At 39.5% G+C, this 19,474-nt stretch overlaps 1 protein-coding gene across 1 annotated transcript; it reads right to left on the bottom strand.

Moving 5' to 3' along the window:
- Positions 1-11,860: 11,860 nt before the first annotated feature.
- On the bottom strand, positions 11,861-19,115 carry TRIM40 (tripartite motif containing 40). The gene is given in 5 exon segments (XM_072638021.1): positions 11,861-12,068; positions 14,644-14,666; positions 15,434-15,646; positions 17,127-17,219; positions 18,716-19,115. Coding segments are annotated over 5 exon segments (891 nt in total). The 5' UTR covers positions 19,070-19,115.
- Positions 19,116-19,474: the final 359 nt, after the last annotated feature.

Raw genomic sequence — 19,474 nt, 5'->3', positions numbered from 1 at the left:
AAACTCCTTGGCTCCTTATACCTCCATTCTGGTGCCTAAGAGAAGATTTATGAAAAGATTAGATTTGGGATGACATCTAGGATTTACTTAAAGTAGCTGGTAGAAAAGTACTCAGTGGGCAATGTGAATCCCAGAATCCCACAATCTGAGAGTTTACAGGGTCCTCGGTGGCCATCCAATAAAACCCATACATGCAAGGAACCCCTGTTACTACATTTATGCAACTTCTGCTTGAATGCCTCCCAGGAGAGGGATCCCATCACATCTCACGGCAGTCCATTCTACTTTTATTTTAATTGTGACCCATTGCTTTAGGGTCTTCCCTCCGGAGTCACAAAGAACAAGCCTCATTTCCCTTCAACATGACAATCTTTTAGATACTTGAAGACAGCTATTATATTTCTCCTGGGTTTTCTCTTCTCCGACTGATCCTCATATGACACAGTCTAAAGGAAAGGGAAAAGGGGAAGGAGGATAATGGGAGGAGAATGGAGAGGAAAACTGGGAGGAGGGGATGGGAAAGGGAAAGTAAAAGGGAGGAGAGGGGAATCCAAAAGTTAGCTGGATAATTGAAGTCCTACATTAACACTAAATCATGTTTCTGTGTCAGGTTTGTGGTAGCTTCTTTTCTGGGTAATTTTAAAATTAATTATTTATTTTTAGTTTTCAACACTCACTTCTAAAAGATTTTGAGTTCCAAATTTTCCCATCTATCCCCTTCCTCCACCCCAAGACAGGGTGCACTCTAATTATCCCCTCTCCCAATCTGCCCTCCCTTCTATCATTCTCCACTTTGTCTCCTTCCCCCTACTTTCCTGTAAGGTAAGATGCATTTTCATATCCATCTGAGTATGTATGTTATTCTTTCCTTAAGCCAAATATGATGAGAGTAAGGTTCACTCATTCCCTCTCACCTCCCCCCTCTTCCCCTCCTCTTGCTTTTTTGTATAGATGACTTATTCCATTCTACATCTCCCTTCCTCCTTCTCCCAGTATATTCTTTTCTCACCCCTTAATTTTATTTTTTAGATATCCTCCCTTCATATTCAACTGTGCTCTCTGTCTGTATATATACATATATGTGTGTGCATATATATACATATATATGTATATATACACATACATACATATATACATATATACATGTACATACGCATATTCCCTCCAACTATCCCAATACTGAGAAAGGTCTCATGAGTTACAAATATCATGTTTCCATATAGGAATGTAAACAGTTCCACTTGATTAAGTCCCTTATGATTTCTCTTTTCTGTTTACCTTTTCATGCTTCCCTTAAGTCTTGTATTTGAAAGTCAGATTTTCTATTCAGTTCTGTTCTTTTCATCAAGAATGTTAGAAAGCCCTCTATTTCACTGAATGACTATTCCCCCCAGTATTATTCTCAGTTTTGCTGGGTAGGTGATTCTTGGTTTTAATGCTAGCTCCTTTGATCTCCAGAATATTATATTCCAAGTCCTCTGATCCCTTAATGTAGAAGCTGCTAAATCTTGTGTTATCTTGATTGTGTTTCCACAGTATTTGAATTGTTTCTTTCTAGCTCCTGGCAATATTTTCTCCTTGACCTGGGAACTCTGGAATTTGACTACAATATTCCTAGGAGTTTTCCTTTTGGGATCTCTTTCTTGAAGTGATTGGTGGATTCTTTCAATTTCTATTTTCTCTTCTGGTTCTAGACTATCAGGGCAATTTTCCTTGATAATTTCTTGAAAGATGATGTCTAGGCTCTTTTTTTAATCATAGCTTTCAGGTAATCCAATACTTTTAAAACTATCTCTTCTGCATCTATTTTCCAGGTCAGTTGTTTTTCCAATGAGATATTTCACATTGTCTTCTATTTTTTCATTCTTTTGGTTTTGTCTTATAATTTCTTGATTTCTCATAGAGTCATTAGCTTCCATTTGCTCCATTCTAATTTTTAAGGAATTATTTTCTTCAGTGAGCTTTGGGCCTCCTTTTCCATTTGGACAATTCTTCTTTTTAGGCATTCTTCTCCTTATTGGCTTTTGGGACCTCTTTTGCCATTTGGGTTAGTCTATTTTTAATATGTTATTTTCTTTACTATTTTTTGGGTCTTCTTTTTCAAGTTGTTGACTTGTTTTTCATGATTTTCTTGAATCACTCTCCTTTCTTTTCCCATTTCCCTCTACTTCTTTTACCTGATTTTCAAAATCCTTTTTGAGCTCTTCCATGGCCTGAGACTAATTCATGTTTTTCTTAGAGACTTTGGATGTAGGAGCTTTGACTTTGTTGTCTTCTTCTGGTCTTTTTCCACAGTTGGCTCATTTCCCCAGCCAATTGTTTCACTTTTAAACTCTTTGTTAAGATAAGGCTCTGCTTCCAGTGTGGAGGGTGTACTGTCCCAAGCTTCAGGAATTTTGTGTAGCTATTTTCAGAGATACTTCTAGGGACCTATAAATTTTCAGTTTTTCCAAGGTGGTATGATCAAAGGAGAGGTGTTTACTCCTCTCCTGGCTTGTGTTCTGATCTGTGAGTGACCAAAAATACTCTTTTCTGCCTTGGAACTGTGAGGACTATTCCTTTTCCACCATTGCTACAAGTTCTGCCATGCCAATGTTCTTTATTGCTGCAGGACCACCACCCACAACTGTGACCCAGATCAAAGCATAGGCAAAGCAAAAGAATCTTGCCTCAGCACCAGCAAAGAGATCCCTGCAATCCCCCCCTCCCCTCATCAGTCACTCAATCCCTCCTGTGTCTGTTGGCAGAGAGCTCTGGAAGCAGCCACTTCCAATGCTGCTGCTGAACTGAGGTTGGGGCCAGACCATGCTCCTCTCACAGTCAGGTCCAAGAGACTTTTCTTCTGACCTTCTAAGTTGTCTTTGGCATTTATAGGTTGAAAAGTCTGGAAACCACCACAGCTGCCAATGATTCAGTCCCCTAAGGCCTGCTCTGGGTTTGCTGGGGCCTGGTCTTGCTGGCCTATTTAGTGCTGGACTGTATTTCTCTCCCAGCCCAGGGCAATAGACCTTTCTTGTCAACCTTCCAGGTTGTCTTGGGCTGGAAATTTGTTTCACTTTGTCATTTTGAGGGTTCTGCTGTGCTAGAATTTGTTTAGAGTCATTTTTTGTAGGTATGTGGAAGGGTTTGGGGGAGAGCTCAAGCAAGTCCCTGATTTTACTCTGCCATCTTGGCTCCACATGTCTCCTGATACCTTCTTGTAACTCATCTTTTCCCTCTTTCTGTCCAATTCTAATGACAAAATTACTTCAGTTTCTTCCTGTATTGATATTCTCCTCTCTGGCTCCTATATTTCCTCATATAATTAGACCCTTCTTCATATATAGTATCTTCCTACCCCTCCCCCCCTTTTCCTATCCTTTATTTTGAATAATGTATACTCCTTTAGAGTGTTAGTCCAGTCATGTGTTACAGACCACCAAGACTCAGTGATACTTATGGGGTTAAATTTTCCTCCTTGCATTAGAACCTCTAATTCTTTTTGTTTATTACTTAGATTTGGATATGCATGTACAGGCAATTGAGGTTATGTGTTTTGTTATTGACTTTTTTAGATTTTGTGTCTTGTAAATTTTGGAGCATTTCAACTATTTTTGCTTTGTTGCTTCTTTCTATGGTATATAACTTGGAACATATACACATGTAGTCTTCTCCTTTTCTCAGTTCTTTTAGTTTAAAATTCTTTTGCTTAGATTTCTGAGGCATTTGGAAAACACATTCTTATCAGCCATGGTTTCAGGTAAGGAATCTCAATTTTTTAAGCTATAGTCCAGAAATCCAAATCCAGTTTTAGCCACCACTTAGCCAGCTATTCACTTCCCAGTTTAAAATGAATTTTTCTCTTCTGAATCCCTTTCCTTCAGTGGATAACAGTGGGGGAAAATACAGCCTATGCCCCTATGGCCTTCAGCTTCTTGTCCAAGACTTCATAGCTGTTGGCAATATTTTTTATGTTCCTTTTGGAAGTGTCATTGGTGCCCATGTAAATCACCAGAAATGGGTAATTAACATCTAAATTTGATAAGTCTTGGGTGGTTCCCTGTTATGACTTTGATACATGCTCTGGGAAGACAGCAGACTTCTTTATTACTATTCTAAGGTATTCAAATAGCTGCCTCAGTGTTCCTGAGTAGGGAATCATCTACTACTACTATTCTTCTCTTCCTCTTGGATGTTTACTTTATGATCTTTTATTTGAGGGTTTCAGTTACTCTACTTTCTGTGCCCTTTGGAGGACAAGCAACTTCTTTCTTCGAAGAACCTCCATTTCCTTCCTCTTCAGGAAGCCTCAATTCTTTTTAATCTCTATACAATTGTCTTCCTTTCTTTTCTTCTGTGTAATGCTCTTCCACTCTTGATACCTTGACAAGCAAGAATCATCTTCTCTCTTCAACCTCATTTCTCTCTCTCCTTATCTCCTCTTTCCCTTTCCTCCCCTCCCCCAGTTGAAGTCTCAGACTTATTCTCCCTCAAAACTTGAAGTGTGGAAAGGCATTCTCTTAGAAGAAGATAATAGAAACTGTTAACAGATGAAACAAGTTTCATCTTCTTGTTCAGTCATTTCCAGTCATGTCTAAGTCTTTGTGACCCAATTTGGGATTCTCTTGGCAAAGATCCTAGAGTAGTCTGCCATTTACTTTTCCAGCTCATTTTACAGATGAAGAAACTGAGGCAAAGAATGTTAAGTGACTTGCTCAGGGTCATACTCATACATGCTCAGGAAGTGTCTGAGGCCAGATTTGAATTAAGGAAGATGAGCTAGCATCCTATCCCTATACCACCTAGCTGCCTCAATTCACATCTGGAAGAGAGAAAAAAGACTTTGCTAGAAATGTAAGCATTTTATACAATACAGATCTCTGCAGACTTTCCCCTACTCTTCATAATTGTTGATTCTTTCAGTCATGGTGTTTTTTTAAGACTACTTGTGGGTGTCTTACAGCCTAACCCTAATCCCCCTTTTCAGTCAATTATTTTACATGCAAGAGAAATATTTAAAACAGAACTCAAGCAAATTTTGATAGATTACTTAAGCTAACTACGTAAGCAACAGGAATAGCTATTGTTAATACTGCTGAGAAAGTTGAGACTTAAAGCCATCAAGGCATAAAATATTTGGAAGGACTTCCAACTAAGCATTGTGTATTTCATTTTGACTCTATCCTACGTATGGCCCTTGTTCTCTAGCAAGTCAGGCCAGGGATTAGGTTAATCAGTTGGCTGACAATCATCCATCCTCTCCCAGACCACTGGCATAGTTGCTGGAGACTCATTCTGAAGTACAACCAGATTAGGGATTCAGAATCTCTGGACTTTTCAAACTCATATCTCTGTCTTCCAGTCTGGAGGCAAGTACAGCTAAAGCTTGATTTCAGTCACCCAGGATTAGGAAAAGAAACCCCAAATTAAAGAGGTCATCAAAGGTCTATTCTCAAGCTTGACTGGCTGAACTTTGCTTCTCTACCTATCATATAGGACTAGCTGACCTGCATATAGAGTGAAGAAGGACCAGAACTTCCTCATCCCCAAAGAACTTCCACAGTTCCATGATGCTCCCTGGAGAGTGGAAAGAAGAGAGAGCCAAGGGTGGAGCTTCCTTTTTAATGGTCCATTGAGACACTGGCTCTTTCTGTTCAATAGAGGCATTGTTCCATCATTCCCAAATGTCCAAATATTGAGTTACACATGACTAGTTAGAAGTAACTAGGGAGTTTGTCATTCCCAAAGTACCCAAGTAGTGAGTTAACAAATATGGATGGCCAAAAACTGGCAGGGCAACTCAGGGAATGCCCTGTTCCATCCCTCGCCACACATTGTTCCTGGGATTGCAGATGTAAACATTCTGAAGAGCAACGTGCAATGAATCACAAAAATGATCAGACCTTTGGACTCAGCAACTTTTGCTATAATTCTATCTCAAAAATCATTTAAAAAGAGAAAAATGAACCTTTTCTTGTAAACATTAATAGTTATTTTATTTGTAATAGCAAAAACAGAAACACATTTAAGGATTATAATATTACTAATTAAATTACTATACTGTAATAGAATGGGATACTTCGATGTTATAAAATAAAGATAAGTAAAAACTATAGAGTGGTATGTGAGATAATTACTTGATATTGAGATAAACAATAATTTTGATAGGGTTTCATCTTGTGATAGCATTCATCACCTATGTGTACTTCTCTATAGGGGACAACTTGGTGGCTCAGTGGATAGAGCATTGGTCTTAGAGTTAGGAGGACTTGAATTTAAATCCAGTCTCAGACATTTTCTAGCTTTGTGAACCTGGGCAAGTCCCATAACCCTGTTTGCCTCCGTTTCCTCATCTGTAAAATGAGCTGGAGAAGGAAATGGCAAACCATTCCAGCATCTTTGCCAAGAAACCCCAAATGTGGCCAGGAAGAGTCGAACACCACTGAAATGACTCAACAAGAAAAAGCTGACAATAAGCTGACTGTTTAATTACTTGGTTGGAGCAGGTTTCTCATGCTCTGTTATTCATTTCTCAGTTGAATCCTGTATTTTTTTTTTTGACCACATACATACTTGATTGTTAATCTTTTGCTATGTTGGGTTTTGTGGTTTTTAAGAATAAATGTGACTCACTGGAAATGTGCAAAAATAGTAGCTCTTTAAGAGCACACTTTAATGACTGTTAGAAATACTATAGAAGCTCTTGGTGTAGTGAGGTTATTTCTTTTTATTTAAAAGTTTGTTAAACACATAATCTGTGCAAGACACTCTTCTGGGCACTGGGAGATGCAAAGAGATATAGAAGTGGAAATTATAAAGGAATTTATAGTCTATCTAGATGGGCCTTTTGTTCTTGGAAAAAGTGAAGATATATTAGAAAAAATAAAAATATGATTTTATTTAGATTGATCATGTTCTTTTCCATTCAGATCAGTTCAGGTCCTTAACCACATCATGAAATCTTTCAACAATACTACTTAATGCATTTGATGAAAACAAGAAAACTCAATGGGAACTGGAATTGAACAAAAAAAATTATATCTGGATAGAATTGAAATGGAGACTTTCTAAAAGTGAGATTATAAGATAACATGTATAAAACCTCTGTAGACCTCTATCCAGCCTCAAGAAACCTGAGGTTTCTTTTTTGTTGTTGTTCTTGTGTACAACTAATTTATGCCAAAGTCTTCTATTATCGAGCAATCAATAACCTCTGGAATGTTTTCATTTGGCTGGAGAAGTTTAAAATTTGGTTCTTGGAGGAAGGGAGGCACTTGAATGCTGAGTGGCTTGGTAGACATACTTTCTAAGGATAATGCAAGATTTTTCAAGGAAAAAACAATCAATTTCTCTGTCACTCCTACAAGTGCTATTGCAATCACTATTCCAAAAATGAGCAGACCAAAATAAACATGAAATGGCATAAGAATTGCTCAGAAAACCAGTGGAGCAAAAAGAAGCAGAAAAAAAAGACCGAGGAGAGGTTGAGTGATATAAAAGATAGCGTCAATCCAACGTCACTAGGAAAGATCAATTGCATTAAAGCGCAAAGGAAAGTGTGGTCGAAAACAAAAAAATGTCAGGAACTGACAAACTATTGCTGTAAAACAGTGTAATCAATCCCTGGAAAACAAGCAAAGATCTCTGGAGGGACCTGCAAGTGGATGAAAACTTGTTATTAATTCCTCTACAGGGATTTTTGAAGTTGGGATAAGAATGAGGAGGCCAGCAAGAACAAATGAACGAAAAGCCACAACATCAACAGTAAACAACCCAGCTGCTATTATTACGAAGAGAAATCCTTGTCATGGGCAAGACAGTTCAGATCAGAATCTTGAAGATTCAGAAAAGGTATTTTTTTCTTAATAGAATTTTATTCCCCCCAATTACATGTAAAGATAGGTTTAAACATTCATTTTTTGTGAAATTTTGAGTTCCAAATTTTTCTCCCTCCCTTCCTTTCCTCCCCCCTCCCTAAAAGAGAAATCAATTGGATATAGGTTATACATGTACAATCATGTTAAACATGTTTCCACATTAAAGCGTGTTCATCCTTCATTGCTGAAGAAGACCATGCCATAAGAGAAATGATGACATGACTTGCACTTGACTTTGTTTTGAGTGAGGGAGGGCTGTGCAGGTCACCAGCCTCACTTCTCCTCCAGAGCCATCTGAATTCAGTGATCAGATATATTCATCAGGTTGACCAGGATAAGGCAATTCGGGTTAAGTGACTTGCCCAAGGTCACACAGCTAGTGAGTGTCAAGTGTCTGAGGTGAGATTTGAACTCAGGTCCTCCTGACTCCTGCACTGGTGCTCTATCCACTGTACCACCTAGCTGCCCCTATTTCCACATTAGTCAAGCTGTGAAAGAAGAATCAGAACAAAAGGTGAAAACCATAAGAAGGAAAAAACAAAAAAAGTGAACATAGTGTGCTTTGATCTGCATTCAGACTCCACAGTTCTTTCTCTGGATGTGGTTGGCATTTTCTATCACTAGTCCTTTGAAATTGTCTTAGATCTTTGTACTGCCGTGAAAAGCAAAATCTATCATAGCTGATGATTGTACAATGTTGCTTTTGCTGTATGCAATGTTAGTCTGGTTCTACTCACTTCGCTTAGCATTAATTCATGTAAGTCTTTTCAGACTTTTCTGAAATCTGCTCACCAATTCTTATAGCACAATAGTATTCCATTACAATTCACATACCACAACTTGTTCAGCCATTGTCTAATGGATGGACATCTCCTCAATTTCCAATTCTTTGCCGCCACAAAGAAAGCTGCTATAAATATTTTTGTACATGTAGGTCCTTTTCTCTTTTTTATGATCTCTTTGGGCAGGGGTGGGGAACCTGAAGTCTCAAGGCTATATGCGACCTTCTATCTAGATTCTCAAGGACTTTTGACTGAATCCAAATTTTACAGAGCAAATCCTAATATTTCCTGATTTCTCTCCAGAATGGTTGAATAAGTTCACAACTTCACCAGCAAAATATGTGTTCCAATTTTCCCACATCTTCCCCAGCATTTATCATTTTCCGTTTCTGTCATATTAGCCAATCTGATAGATGGGAGGTGGTATCTCAGAGTTGTTTTAATTTTCATTTCTCTAATTAATGGTAGAGTACAAAAAAGGTAATTTTACTGATGAAACATTTTTTTATTCAAGGCATTGCCAAAACCACTGTCTCCATCAAATTGTAAAACAATTTCATCAAACTCTTTGTGGGCCTAGAATCTTTTTACTTTCAGTGGGTCTAGGCCCACTTTTCTACATGACTTCAACTAAAGCAATATATCACAAGAGATTGACTGCAGAAGTAGATATGGGAATTCAGCTGTATTCTCTTAAGCTATACATTAAAGAGATTTGCAAAAACATGCAAAATGCTGCTATTTTTCATCCTTTTTTTGGAAAATATAGTTATCTATGTCAATATGTAACAATTGTTTAAAAATTAATTGGCACATATTTTAAAATGTGTGTTTTAATTTCTAATATGGTAAATATTAAGAGATATAACCTATATAAAAAAATTTTTGTTTATATGGGTACTGAGGTCCTTAAGAATTTTTACCATTGTAAAGGGGCCAAAAGTTTAAGTCGAAAAAGTGAACTGCTCTTATAGAAGGTTCAGTAGGCACTTGTTGATTTAAAAAATCAATCAATTGATAAGTGTTTACTAAATGCCTACTACGTACCAGCACTGAGTGAGGTGGTAGGGATGCCCAGAAAAAAATAATGAAATAATCCCTTCCCTCAAGAAGCTTCCCTTCTGAGAAGATATCTTGTACACAAATAAGCAATTCTACTTCACAGAATTTCTATTCTATCTTTTCCTCTACTGCAACTTTAAATGTTCTAGATTATTTCTTCTTACCTAGCTTATTCTAAGAAACTCCTCCTTGATCTTTCTTTGGTCTCTGCCCTTGCTTCCACATTGTTTACAGGATTTACTGCTCAAGTATTCTTGTGATAACATTATTTCATTCCTCTCTTGATTCTAGAATTCAAGGGCTTCTATAACCTGGTCAACCTTTCTAGTCTTATCTCATACTATGCTGCATATTCTATGTTCTGGCTAAACTGAATTATTCTCTGTTATATCCCTCCTTACCCTATCTTCTCTCTTCTCTGTGCATTTGCTTATATTGATCTCTGTGCCTTAGAATGGAACCCCAACTCCCCAAATCTCCATCCACTGAACTCCTTCCTTTCTAACAAGACCTAATTCAGTTGCCATATTTTCCATCATTTACCTTTTTATTTCAAAATGATATCTTTCTCCTTAGTTTTTTGTTGTACTTTGCCAGGATCTGTACTGTCTCCTTCCACCCTCTCACAATTATGTGGGCAGCTCTCTGAGAGCAGGATCTGTGTCTGTATTTTCCTTGCTCAGCCCAGTGCCTCCCACAAAGTATAAGGTTTGTACATTTTTGATGAATTGAAATGAATTAATAAGCATACCTTATATTTTCATATAAATATATGTATAAATATAAGTTCTGAACTTGACAGAACTTTACACATATACCTTCATTGAATCTTCATAACTCTGTGAGCTAAATAAGGTAAAAACCCTTATAGATGAGAAAGCTGAATCTCACAGAGAATCAAAGTCCAGAGAAATTTCAAAAACATGTATAAGGTTTCCCCAATCACTGGTAACAAGGTCCTCTCCCACAAAAACACTCAATAGACAGTGCAGGTATCAGGTATAGAACAATGGTTTATTTCCTCTACCACAGAAGTTACATGAAATTCAAAGAACTCACAGGCACACACAAATACAAAAACAGCAAACAAGCCCAAGCCATAACAAATAGTCCATAGTGCTCATATACTACTTTGGGAAGGGAAAGACCCTTTGTGGGATGGCTGAACAGATATTTCACAGTAATCACAAACCTGCACTGTCCTAGCAACTTACAACAGCTTTTGTGGAGGGTTGTCAAAGTTCAGATTTCTGGCCAGGTCAGACATGGTTTTTGGTAGTTCTTCAGGGACACGATCATCCTGGAAATGACGTTCTTCCCTGAACAATGAACTGATAGAGACTCTCTCTGATGATCTGATGCATGAATCAAGAGCTCTTAATTCACAAGGTGACCATCGAGGCTGGAAATGTCTCTCTTTGGGGATCACTAGTCACTGTCATGAATTTATGGAGAATGATGCCAAGGCCAATTCAGGTAGAGGAGAGAAATCCCTTTCTCCCTTGCTAGAAGGTAGAGAAAGTGCTAGAAAAGAGTTTCTTAAGGATGAATTGGAGCAATTTTTCCTTGGATCTTTCACAGGTCTCAGACAGAGAAGGGCTCTTTCCACATATATGTATTCTCCTGAGCTTCTGTCAATTCTCAGGAGAGAGCTCCAGCCACTGAGGACCAATAAGGAATTTATTATGCCTTCCCAGAAAGGTGCCAAGTATGCAGGTTGCGCTCCATGGGGGGTGCTTCTGTCCAATTACCAAGGCTCTACTGTCATAATTTTATTTGGTGGGACCAGGGTGAGATCAACCAAATCAATCAAAGGTTTTCATGATTACCTCTGTTATAACTGAGGTCCCCAACTACAAATTTAGTGCTCCTTTCTCTGCATTAAATATCACTGTCTGCTGTATATGTTCTTAAGCATCCAGGACCTCCCCATTTCCAAGGTGGTAGTGGGGTGGGGGGAGTGGGAGTAACTGGAAACCACTATTATTTTCTCAGCAGCAGGAGAGATAGTTAAGATCACCTTGAAGATGTGTGTGATTTTGGTCTCTGTAGGTGGGAGCCACAGAGTAAGGAGAAAGGAGTCTAAGGAGGAAGTTATTGCCATAAGTCAAGTGTAAGTGGGTCAGGAATCAGGGAGGGAAGTAGGGGCAGGCCCTTTGGCTAGTGTAAAGAAGAATCAGTTCAGTCTGGAAGTTCGTTGGCAGGGGAGGATGGAGGAGAGAGAGGAGAGCCACATAATTCTGAAGTAGGGGTGTTCACAGATGGGCAGGGTGCTTGTATGGAAGATGTCTGCTGAAGCAGCTTTCGTACTTCCTGCTCTAACACAGGAGAGTTGGCCTTTAGGTACTGTAGTTTTTTTAGATCACTCCTGGAAAGAGAGAAAATTCTTGTTTTATTTTTTTGTTGTGTTTTGTGTGTGTGTGTGTGTGTGTGTGTGACTGTGTGTTGGGTTACACAATTTATAGATGGCTTCCCTACTTCTTGGATAGTGGATAAAATGCTGAACCTGGAGTCAGGAAGACCTGAATTAAAAACCAATCTCAGACACTAGCTTTATGACCCTGGGCAAGTCACTTCACCCTCAGTTTCTTCATCTGTAAAATAAGCTGGAGAAGGAAATGGCATTTCAGTATCTTTGCCAAGAAAACCCCAAATGGGGTCACAAAGAGTCTGACACAGCTGAAACAACTGAATTACAACAAGAAACCCCATCTTTAGTACTCTAGTAGTGTAATGTGGATAAAGAATAAACTACATATCTCCACTGTAGACTGGTGAGGGGGTCTCTACTCTTGGCTTCTTGACAGAGATGCCACTCCCTTCAGCTCCTTCCTCTTGTCTCCAGCTTGGAGAATCTGAGAGGATTTCAGCGGCCCCAGATGGAGAGGGAGAACTGGATGGAGAGCCCTTTCCTCAGTGAGTCGTTAGCTCTAGTTGTATTCAGGCAAAGCTTTGCAGTCTTGATTCCCTTTTATGGTCAGCTTTGGTAAAAAACAAAAATACAGAACAGGGTTAAATTTTTTCTATCAAGTTTGAATTTTGAAACTGAGGAAACAGCTCTAATGGTAGCTATTTAAATAAACCCACAAAAGTGATGTAACTCCTAGGATTGGAGAATAAAATCTTTACCACTTAAAAAAAAAGAATAAATTGCATGCACCATGATAGTCCATTGTTAGAGGAGAAGCATATGGGAGCAAATTGTTCGTGAATGTGAGTAAGAGTATCTATCTCAAAGTCTGAAAAAGCTCTGTTGGTGCTCATCCATAAACGCAGCTAGATACGGGATAAGTAATGATCTTTTCCCCTCAGTTTAACTTTGTTTCCATGCTTTCCCCCTTCCTACTAATTTTTGTGGCTTAGAAAAAGTTTTAGCATTGAGAAATAGGGGTGACCCTGAACCCCAGACCTCTAGGCAGTTCACTAGAAGAATCTAGATTTATATAAATACTGGCTAGCTTAATTTAACCACAAGAAATTAGCCAGGGAATCATACAGACTTTCTAGCTCTAAATTAGAGAGCATTTTATTTTTTATTTGAAAGACTGGATCTCTCCATCTCTACAAGAGTAGAAATGAAGGTGGTATTCATGGGTCTGATCCAATTAGTGATCAGCACAGGAGAGTTAACCTGCTCTGTTTTTGTCCCTCCTTAGGCAACCCTGTGCCATGCCACTTCCCCCTCTCAGAGGGAGTCACTACATCAGTGTGAACTTCATGTGGACCCTTGATCAGTATAGTTGACTGCATTCAAAATGCCTGAGCTTAAGGGTTCTAACCAGCCTCAACCTCCCTAGTAGCTGGGATTACAGGCACATGCAACTATGTTCAGCTAGGATTTATGGCAGAGATTCAAACCACAGTGGCTAGAAAATATAGTGCTTTATTTCCCAAAAGAATTAAGTCTGAGATCACTAGGGAGTTGGGTAAAGCCCTGCTGTATCTTTTAGAGATTTTGGATCCTGGGGTAAGGAAAATCCTGGAGAGGAAAGCTTCTTATAGACAAGTCTCTAAGAAAGACAGATCACCGCTTCAGAAAAAAAGATAGTAGGGAAAGTTTATTTCCCCTTACTCTGGGAAGATTCCCGTCCCCATCACTCTGTTCCTGTCTAATGACTGGTTAGGTAAGAGTTTTGCATTTCTGAAAGGGCATTAACATCTCCCCATTCCTTGCAAAATCTATGGACTTAAAATTAAAGAAGCAATGGCGGAGGTCACTATCCTGTTAAGGAAGAGATAGAATCCCAGCTAAGATAGTGAGCTGAACTTAGAAGCTAGGAGCAGAGGAACTCCACCAACTCATTCATGCCAATGGAGCTGTGCCTGGCAGCAACCAATGACAGCCAAGGGACTGATCAGTAGCCATATGAGACCAGGAGGAAGCAATGCCCATGGAAACTAGAAATCTGGCAGAGATGACGCACTTGGAAGATAATGCATGCTACATGAAAAATTTGGGGAGGGGGAGAGAGGATTTGTCAGAGAGAATCATTGGCATCACCAGAAGACATCAGTGGTCTTAATGTGTAAGAGACATGAATCATCCCTCTCCATACTTGCATTTTGGTAAAATATGTTCAGTATGTATTTGTGTACCCTGCTAGGCAAGTCCCTTGTGTGTATCCAGTCTTCCCATTGATGATATATTTATTTGTAGGAGAATGTGCTCCAGGTTTATATTTGATTGATACTTGTTTTACCATGCTGTTTCATTAAATGTCATTGCTTTAAACTGCATCCTTTGACTGACTAGTAGAGGTGGGTGCTTGTGAGGTCTTGGTGATCCACAAGCAAATTATGTCTGAATTGTGTGTCAGTATGTGTATTATTATATGCTTGTGTATCTGTCCATATATTTGTATGTTTTTCTGCATGTGTGTAATGAATGATTGTGCATATGTCCAAAGGAAAAGGGAGGATATAGAGAAGATGAAGTTGCATACCTGCTCAATAAATCTCTGACACTCTAGGAGACAAAAGAGAAACCAAACAGGAAGTCAGTTGCAGAAATTACATCCATTCTACCATCCCACCCAAGGGTTACCTCTACACCCTTAGGAACGCAGGATGTGGTCATTTCTATCTCCATGCTGTCTGGCTCAGGGGTTACCTCTACAAGCTGAGGTATTCAGGACATGGTCAGGCTCCTCATTGGACTATGAGGAGTAGAGGAAGGTAAGTGGCACTGTGGGGAGAGTGATAGGTCTAGAATCAGGAAGACCTGAGCTGAAATTGGACCTCAGACAGCTACTAGCTACATGCTTTTGGGAAATCATGTAACCTCTAACTGCCTCAGTTTCTTCAACTGTATAATGAGGACAGTGATAACTACTTCCCAGCTTGTTGAGAGGATCAAAAGAGCCAATATTTATAAAGTCCTGGCTGTGTAACTCTTGCTAGTTCTGCCCCCACTAACCTTTCCCATCTCTTGTATTCTACTTTATGTCATATACTTTTCAATCCAGTGACACTGGCTTCCTTTCTCTTCCTTAGCACAGAACCTGGTACACAGCAGGTGCTTGCTAAATGCCTTTTCCCTGTTTTCTTTCTTCCTTCTTGTTCCATTCTACTCTTATACCACAGGTAAGTTGTGTGATCTTGGGCAAGTCACAGAGCCACTTCCGAGTTCCAGTTTCACTCTGTGTAACTGGGGAGAATCACCCACTTCTTAGAAACACAAAGGAGATGGACATAGTGCTTTGGAGGTTTCCAATTTCAGGGCAAGCTATTGACCTTTAGCATGGAGATGTCCAGTGCCTTAGATGCCTCCTCCAATTCATTCAGATGAGTCTCTGCCTCAGAGATTTTGTCATGGAGTTCTTTCACCTCTTTTGAGATGTGATTCAGCTTGTCTAGCCACTGATGAAGGAGAGAGTCCACCTGTCCCCCAGTTTGTTGTTTCTCCAATATAGCCTTCAGTCTATCCTTTTCTGAGTCTATCTGTTTCTGCAGAAAAAGAAAATTTCTAAGAAGAGCAAAATAAGCTCATCTTTCACACTTGGAGGGGAGGAGACAAAATGACTATGAAGAATCTGAATTGGTAATGGAGAACCATGGAAGAGGATAGCTCCCCCAGCCTCACCATTACTCTTCTGGGACAGTTGCATCAGGCAGTTGTTCACTGCCAAAAACAATGGGTTTGGAATCAGTGAAGTGTCCTTGTGTGGTCACTTCTATCTCTGACTTGCATCTTCCTCATTTGTATGAAATGGGGGAACCAGCCCTGCTGGTCTCACAGGGTTACTCTGAGAATCAAATAAGACAACTTGAATAGAATGCTACATAAACGTTAGTGATGCAGTATGTCATTGTGTTTGAAGAACAAAAGGAGACTTGGGTCCCACTCCTGGTCTGACACCAAATCCTGACTGGCAACTCTTAGCAGGTCTGCCTCCACCAACCTTTCCCATCTTTTATATATTACTTCCCACCATATACATTACAATCCAGCAACGCTGACTTCCTTCCTCTTTTTTGCACAAGGCACTCTGTCTCCCAGTTCTTAGCATTTTCACTGGCTGTCCCCATGCCTGGAACGATGCCCTGGGTCCTTTAAGTACCAACTACATTCTTGTCTTCTACAGGAAACACTTTTCCCATCCCCCTTAATGTTAGTGCTTTCCTTTGTCTCTAGTTTGTCCTGTACATGTCTCATTTGAACATAGTTTGCATGTTGTCTCTTCCTTTAAACTATGAGCTGCTTGAGGACAATAACTATCTTTTTTCTTTTTCTTTTGCGTCTTTAGTGCTTGGCATAGTGTTTGGCACAGAGTAGGCACTTTATAAGTGCGTGTTCATTTGAGAAAAGGTGCTCATCTGCATTAGTGGAGGTTTTCCCTATTTGAAAGTTTCCAATATCAATGAAATCCCAGGTCTAATCCCTATTCCATATATAATGTTGACTCTAATTACCTTATATTTGTTGCCAAGAGACATGGAACCCATGGACTGAACCCATGCCACCTCTCTTTGATTTCCTTTCTAAAAATATTAGCAAGTAGCTTAATTCTCTGGGTCTCAAGTTCTTTATCTGTAAAACAGGATATTACCCCTATGCAAGTACTATATATCCTTCTCTTTCCCATCATCATTTCCTACCTGGTTGTACTTACTCCCTCACAAGGTACCCCCTTCCTGCTTTTCAGCTCCTGATTATGTGTGTTGTTTCTTATTTTCTTATGAGGTCCTCAAAGCAGAGACTATCTTTTGCCTTCTGGCATATAGTAGATGCCTCATAAGTGGTTATTGGCTGATGGGAGATAGACGCATGGAAATCACAAATGAACACAGGCACAGATTTCCTCTATCCCTACACAAAAACATATACTCTCATGTTCAAAGAAATACATTTGCATTCAAAGTCATGCCCTAAGAAGGAAAATCATTTATATAAGAGATGATTCTTGTTAAAGCTTTAAGGACCTACCAGCAGAGTGTGGAGTTTTTGCTTTTCCTCAGGAAGGTGCCCAGGTTTCCCTAATAACTTCTGGAGCTTTTGCCGTTTTTTACGGATCCGTCCCTGAGGAGACAGACACTTCTTTGTAATTATTAGGGGAATGGTACATCTACTCAAAAGAGAGAGTTTGGTGTCAACCTTCTGAATCCTGACCTCTCAGTTTTTTAGTCTCTGTCACCTCTTGGACATCCATTCAAGAAGAAGAAAACACTTTTAGCTTTTTACTCATGGAATTATCTCATTGTATTATGGAATGTTAGACCTAGAAGAAACCTTGAGGTCATCTAATCCAGTCCTTTCATTTTAAGAGGAGGAAACATGATCCCTAGAAGAGAGGGAGAGAGTGATTTGACCAAGGTCACATAGATAATAAATATCAAATTGATGTTTCAACCTAGACTTTCTGATTCCAAATACACTGCTCTGACTCCAAACCCAGATCCCTTTGTGATCTGGCTCTATTCGACTTTTTCCAGGTTATCTCTCACTGGGATAAGAGACAAGACAATATGCTTCCTTTGGCAAGTACATCCCTATTTTCTCTGACTGCAGTTCCCATTCCTTCAATCTAATCTCTGCTGTTGAAATCTTCTCCATCCTCCTTGGCCTAGCTCAAATGCCATATCTTCCAGGAAGGCTTCCCTAATTGCCTCGCTTGGAAGTGATCTCTCTTCTGAATCCTTAAAAGGACTGTATGTATGTTTTATTTAACACATTCTGTCTTGTAGTATAGTTATTTGTGTGCCTGTCTTGTGACCCACTCGGGTCATGAGCTCCTTGGGAATAGTGTGGTTGAGGGGAAAGATTATAGGATTGGGAGTTACAGATCCTTTACTCTAACCTCAGTTCTCTTCCTTATTGCCTGTGTGAGCTTGGGCAAGACATTTAATGTTTCCGGGTCTCAGTTTCAACATCTGAAAATGAGGAACTTGGATTAGTGATCAGTTCTAGCTCTAAACTTATTATCTTAGGAACCTAGGTTACATTCTTGTCTCTACTTGGTGGTGTGAGGATGGGCAAATCACATAACCTCCCTGGGGCTGTTTCTTCATCTGTCAAATGGGTACAATATATTTATTTTGCTACTTCCCTCACAGGGGTTTTTTAATGGAGAAAGCATCTTTCAGATCTTAAGGTGCTTTAGAAATATGAGTCTGGCCCATGGTAGGTACTGGGAAAATGCTAACTGAACGAATAAATGAATGATTATCATATATTGGGAAGTGATGGAAACCTCTGAAGCTCTTAATGAGGAAATGGCTTTGTGAAAACTGAAAGACACTATATAAATTTGAACTATTATTATCTCCCAGCTCTTTACATGTAGGTGAAAATGGACCAGAACTCAAGGGAAGGAGGGAAACAAGCATCCTCTCTCTCCTTTGTGGACAGTGCAGCATAAAGGGATTAAGTTAGACTCAAGGAAAAATATCCCAGTTAATAACAGATATGATAGAAGTAAGAGTGACTTGGGTAACCAAGAATACCTCAAGGTCTAAAAATGGTGCCGGGGAGAGTAATGACCCAGAGGGTCAGATGATTGGCTCTTATGGTTTTACCTTATAGTAGTTGATGGCTGTAGTAACGTGTAGTTCATGGTGGGTTCGGTGTTCAGGAGAAATGCAGCAGTGAGAACACAGGAAGAGTTGTTTTTCTTCGCAGAACCAGTCCACCAATTTTTGGTGGTCCTTACAGGAGTAGTCAGCCCCTAGAATGCTTGGAGACCATGGTTTCCGACAAACAGAACAGTTCAGAATGCCCCCATCTGAGGCCTTTTTAACTTGTTGGATGAGGCAATCTCGACAGAAGAAATGCCCACACTCAGTGCTCACTGGCCCCCTCAGATGCTCTTGGCAGATGGGACAGAATCCTTTCTCAGGACTGCTTGCCAGCTGGGGATCCATGGCTGTCATTCTGTTGTGGTCTCTCTGCCCTTAGTCTACTCTGTTTCCTCGAGAATCCAGCTCTGCAAGCTCAATTAACAAGGATAATGTTGGTATACATATAGATAGAGCTTTAAAACAACATTTGTAGAAAGTTTTTGGGTATCCAAAATGCATTCCTTAGAATAACCCCATGTGGTAAGAAGTGGTAAAGGAAATTGAGGTTTTGAAAACCCAGCCTCAAACTGTTAGTAGACACATGGAGCTCATGTCCAAACCCAGGTCTTTTAATTGTGGTCTAGGGCTCCTTCCCTGATACCACATCATACCATTCTTTCTTCCATATCAGCCAATAAGAACTCTATAGATAGGAAGAAATAGTGGGAAAGATAATCTAAAAATAGTAGATAATTTAAAAAATGCCTCCTTGGCTTT

This window comes from Notamacropus eugenii, chromosome 2 (assembly GCF_028372415.1).
Source record: "Notamacropus eugenii isolate mMacEug1 chromosome 2, mMacEug1.pri_v2, whole genome shotgun sequence".
NCBI lineage: Eukaryota > Metazoa > Chordata > Mammalia > Diprotodontia > Macropodidae > Notamacropus > Notamacropus eugenii.
This window is presented reverse-complemented; position numbering and strand designations above follow the sequence as displayed.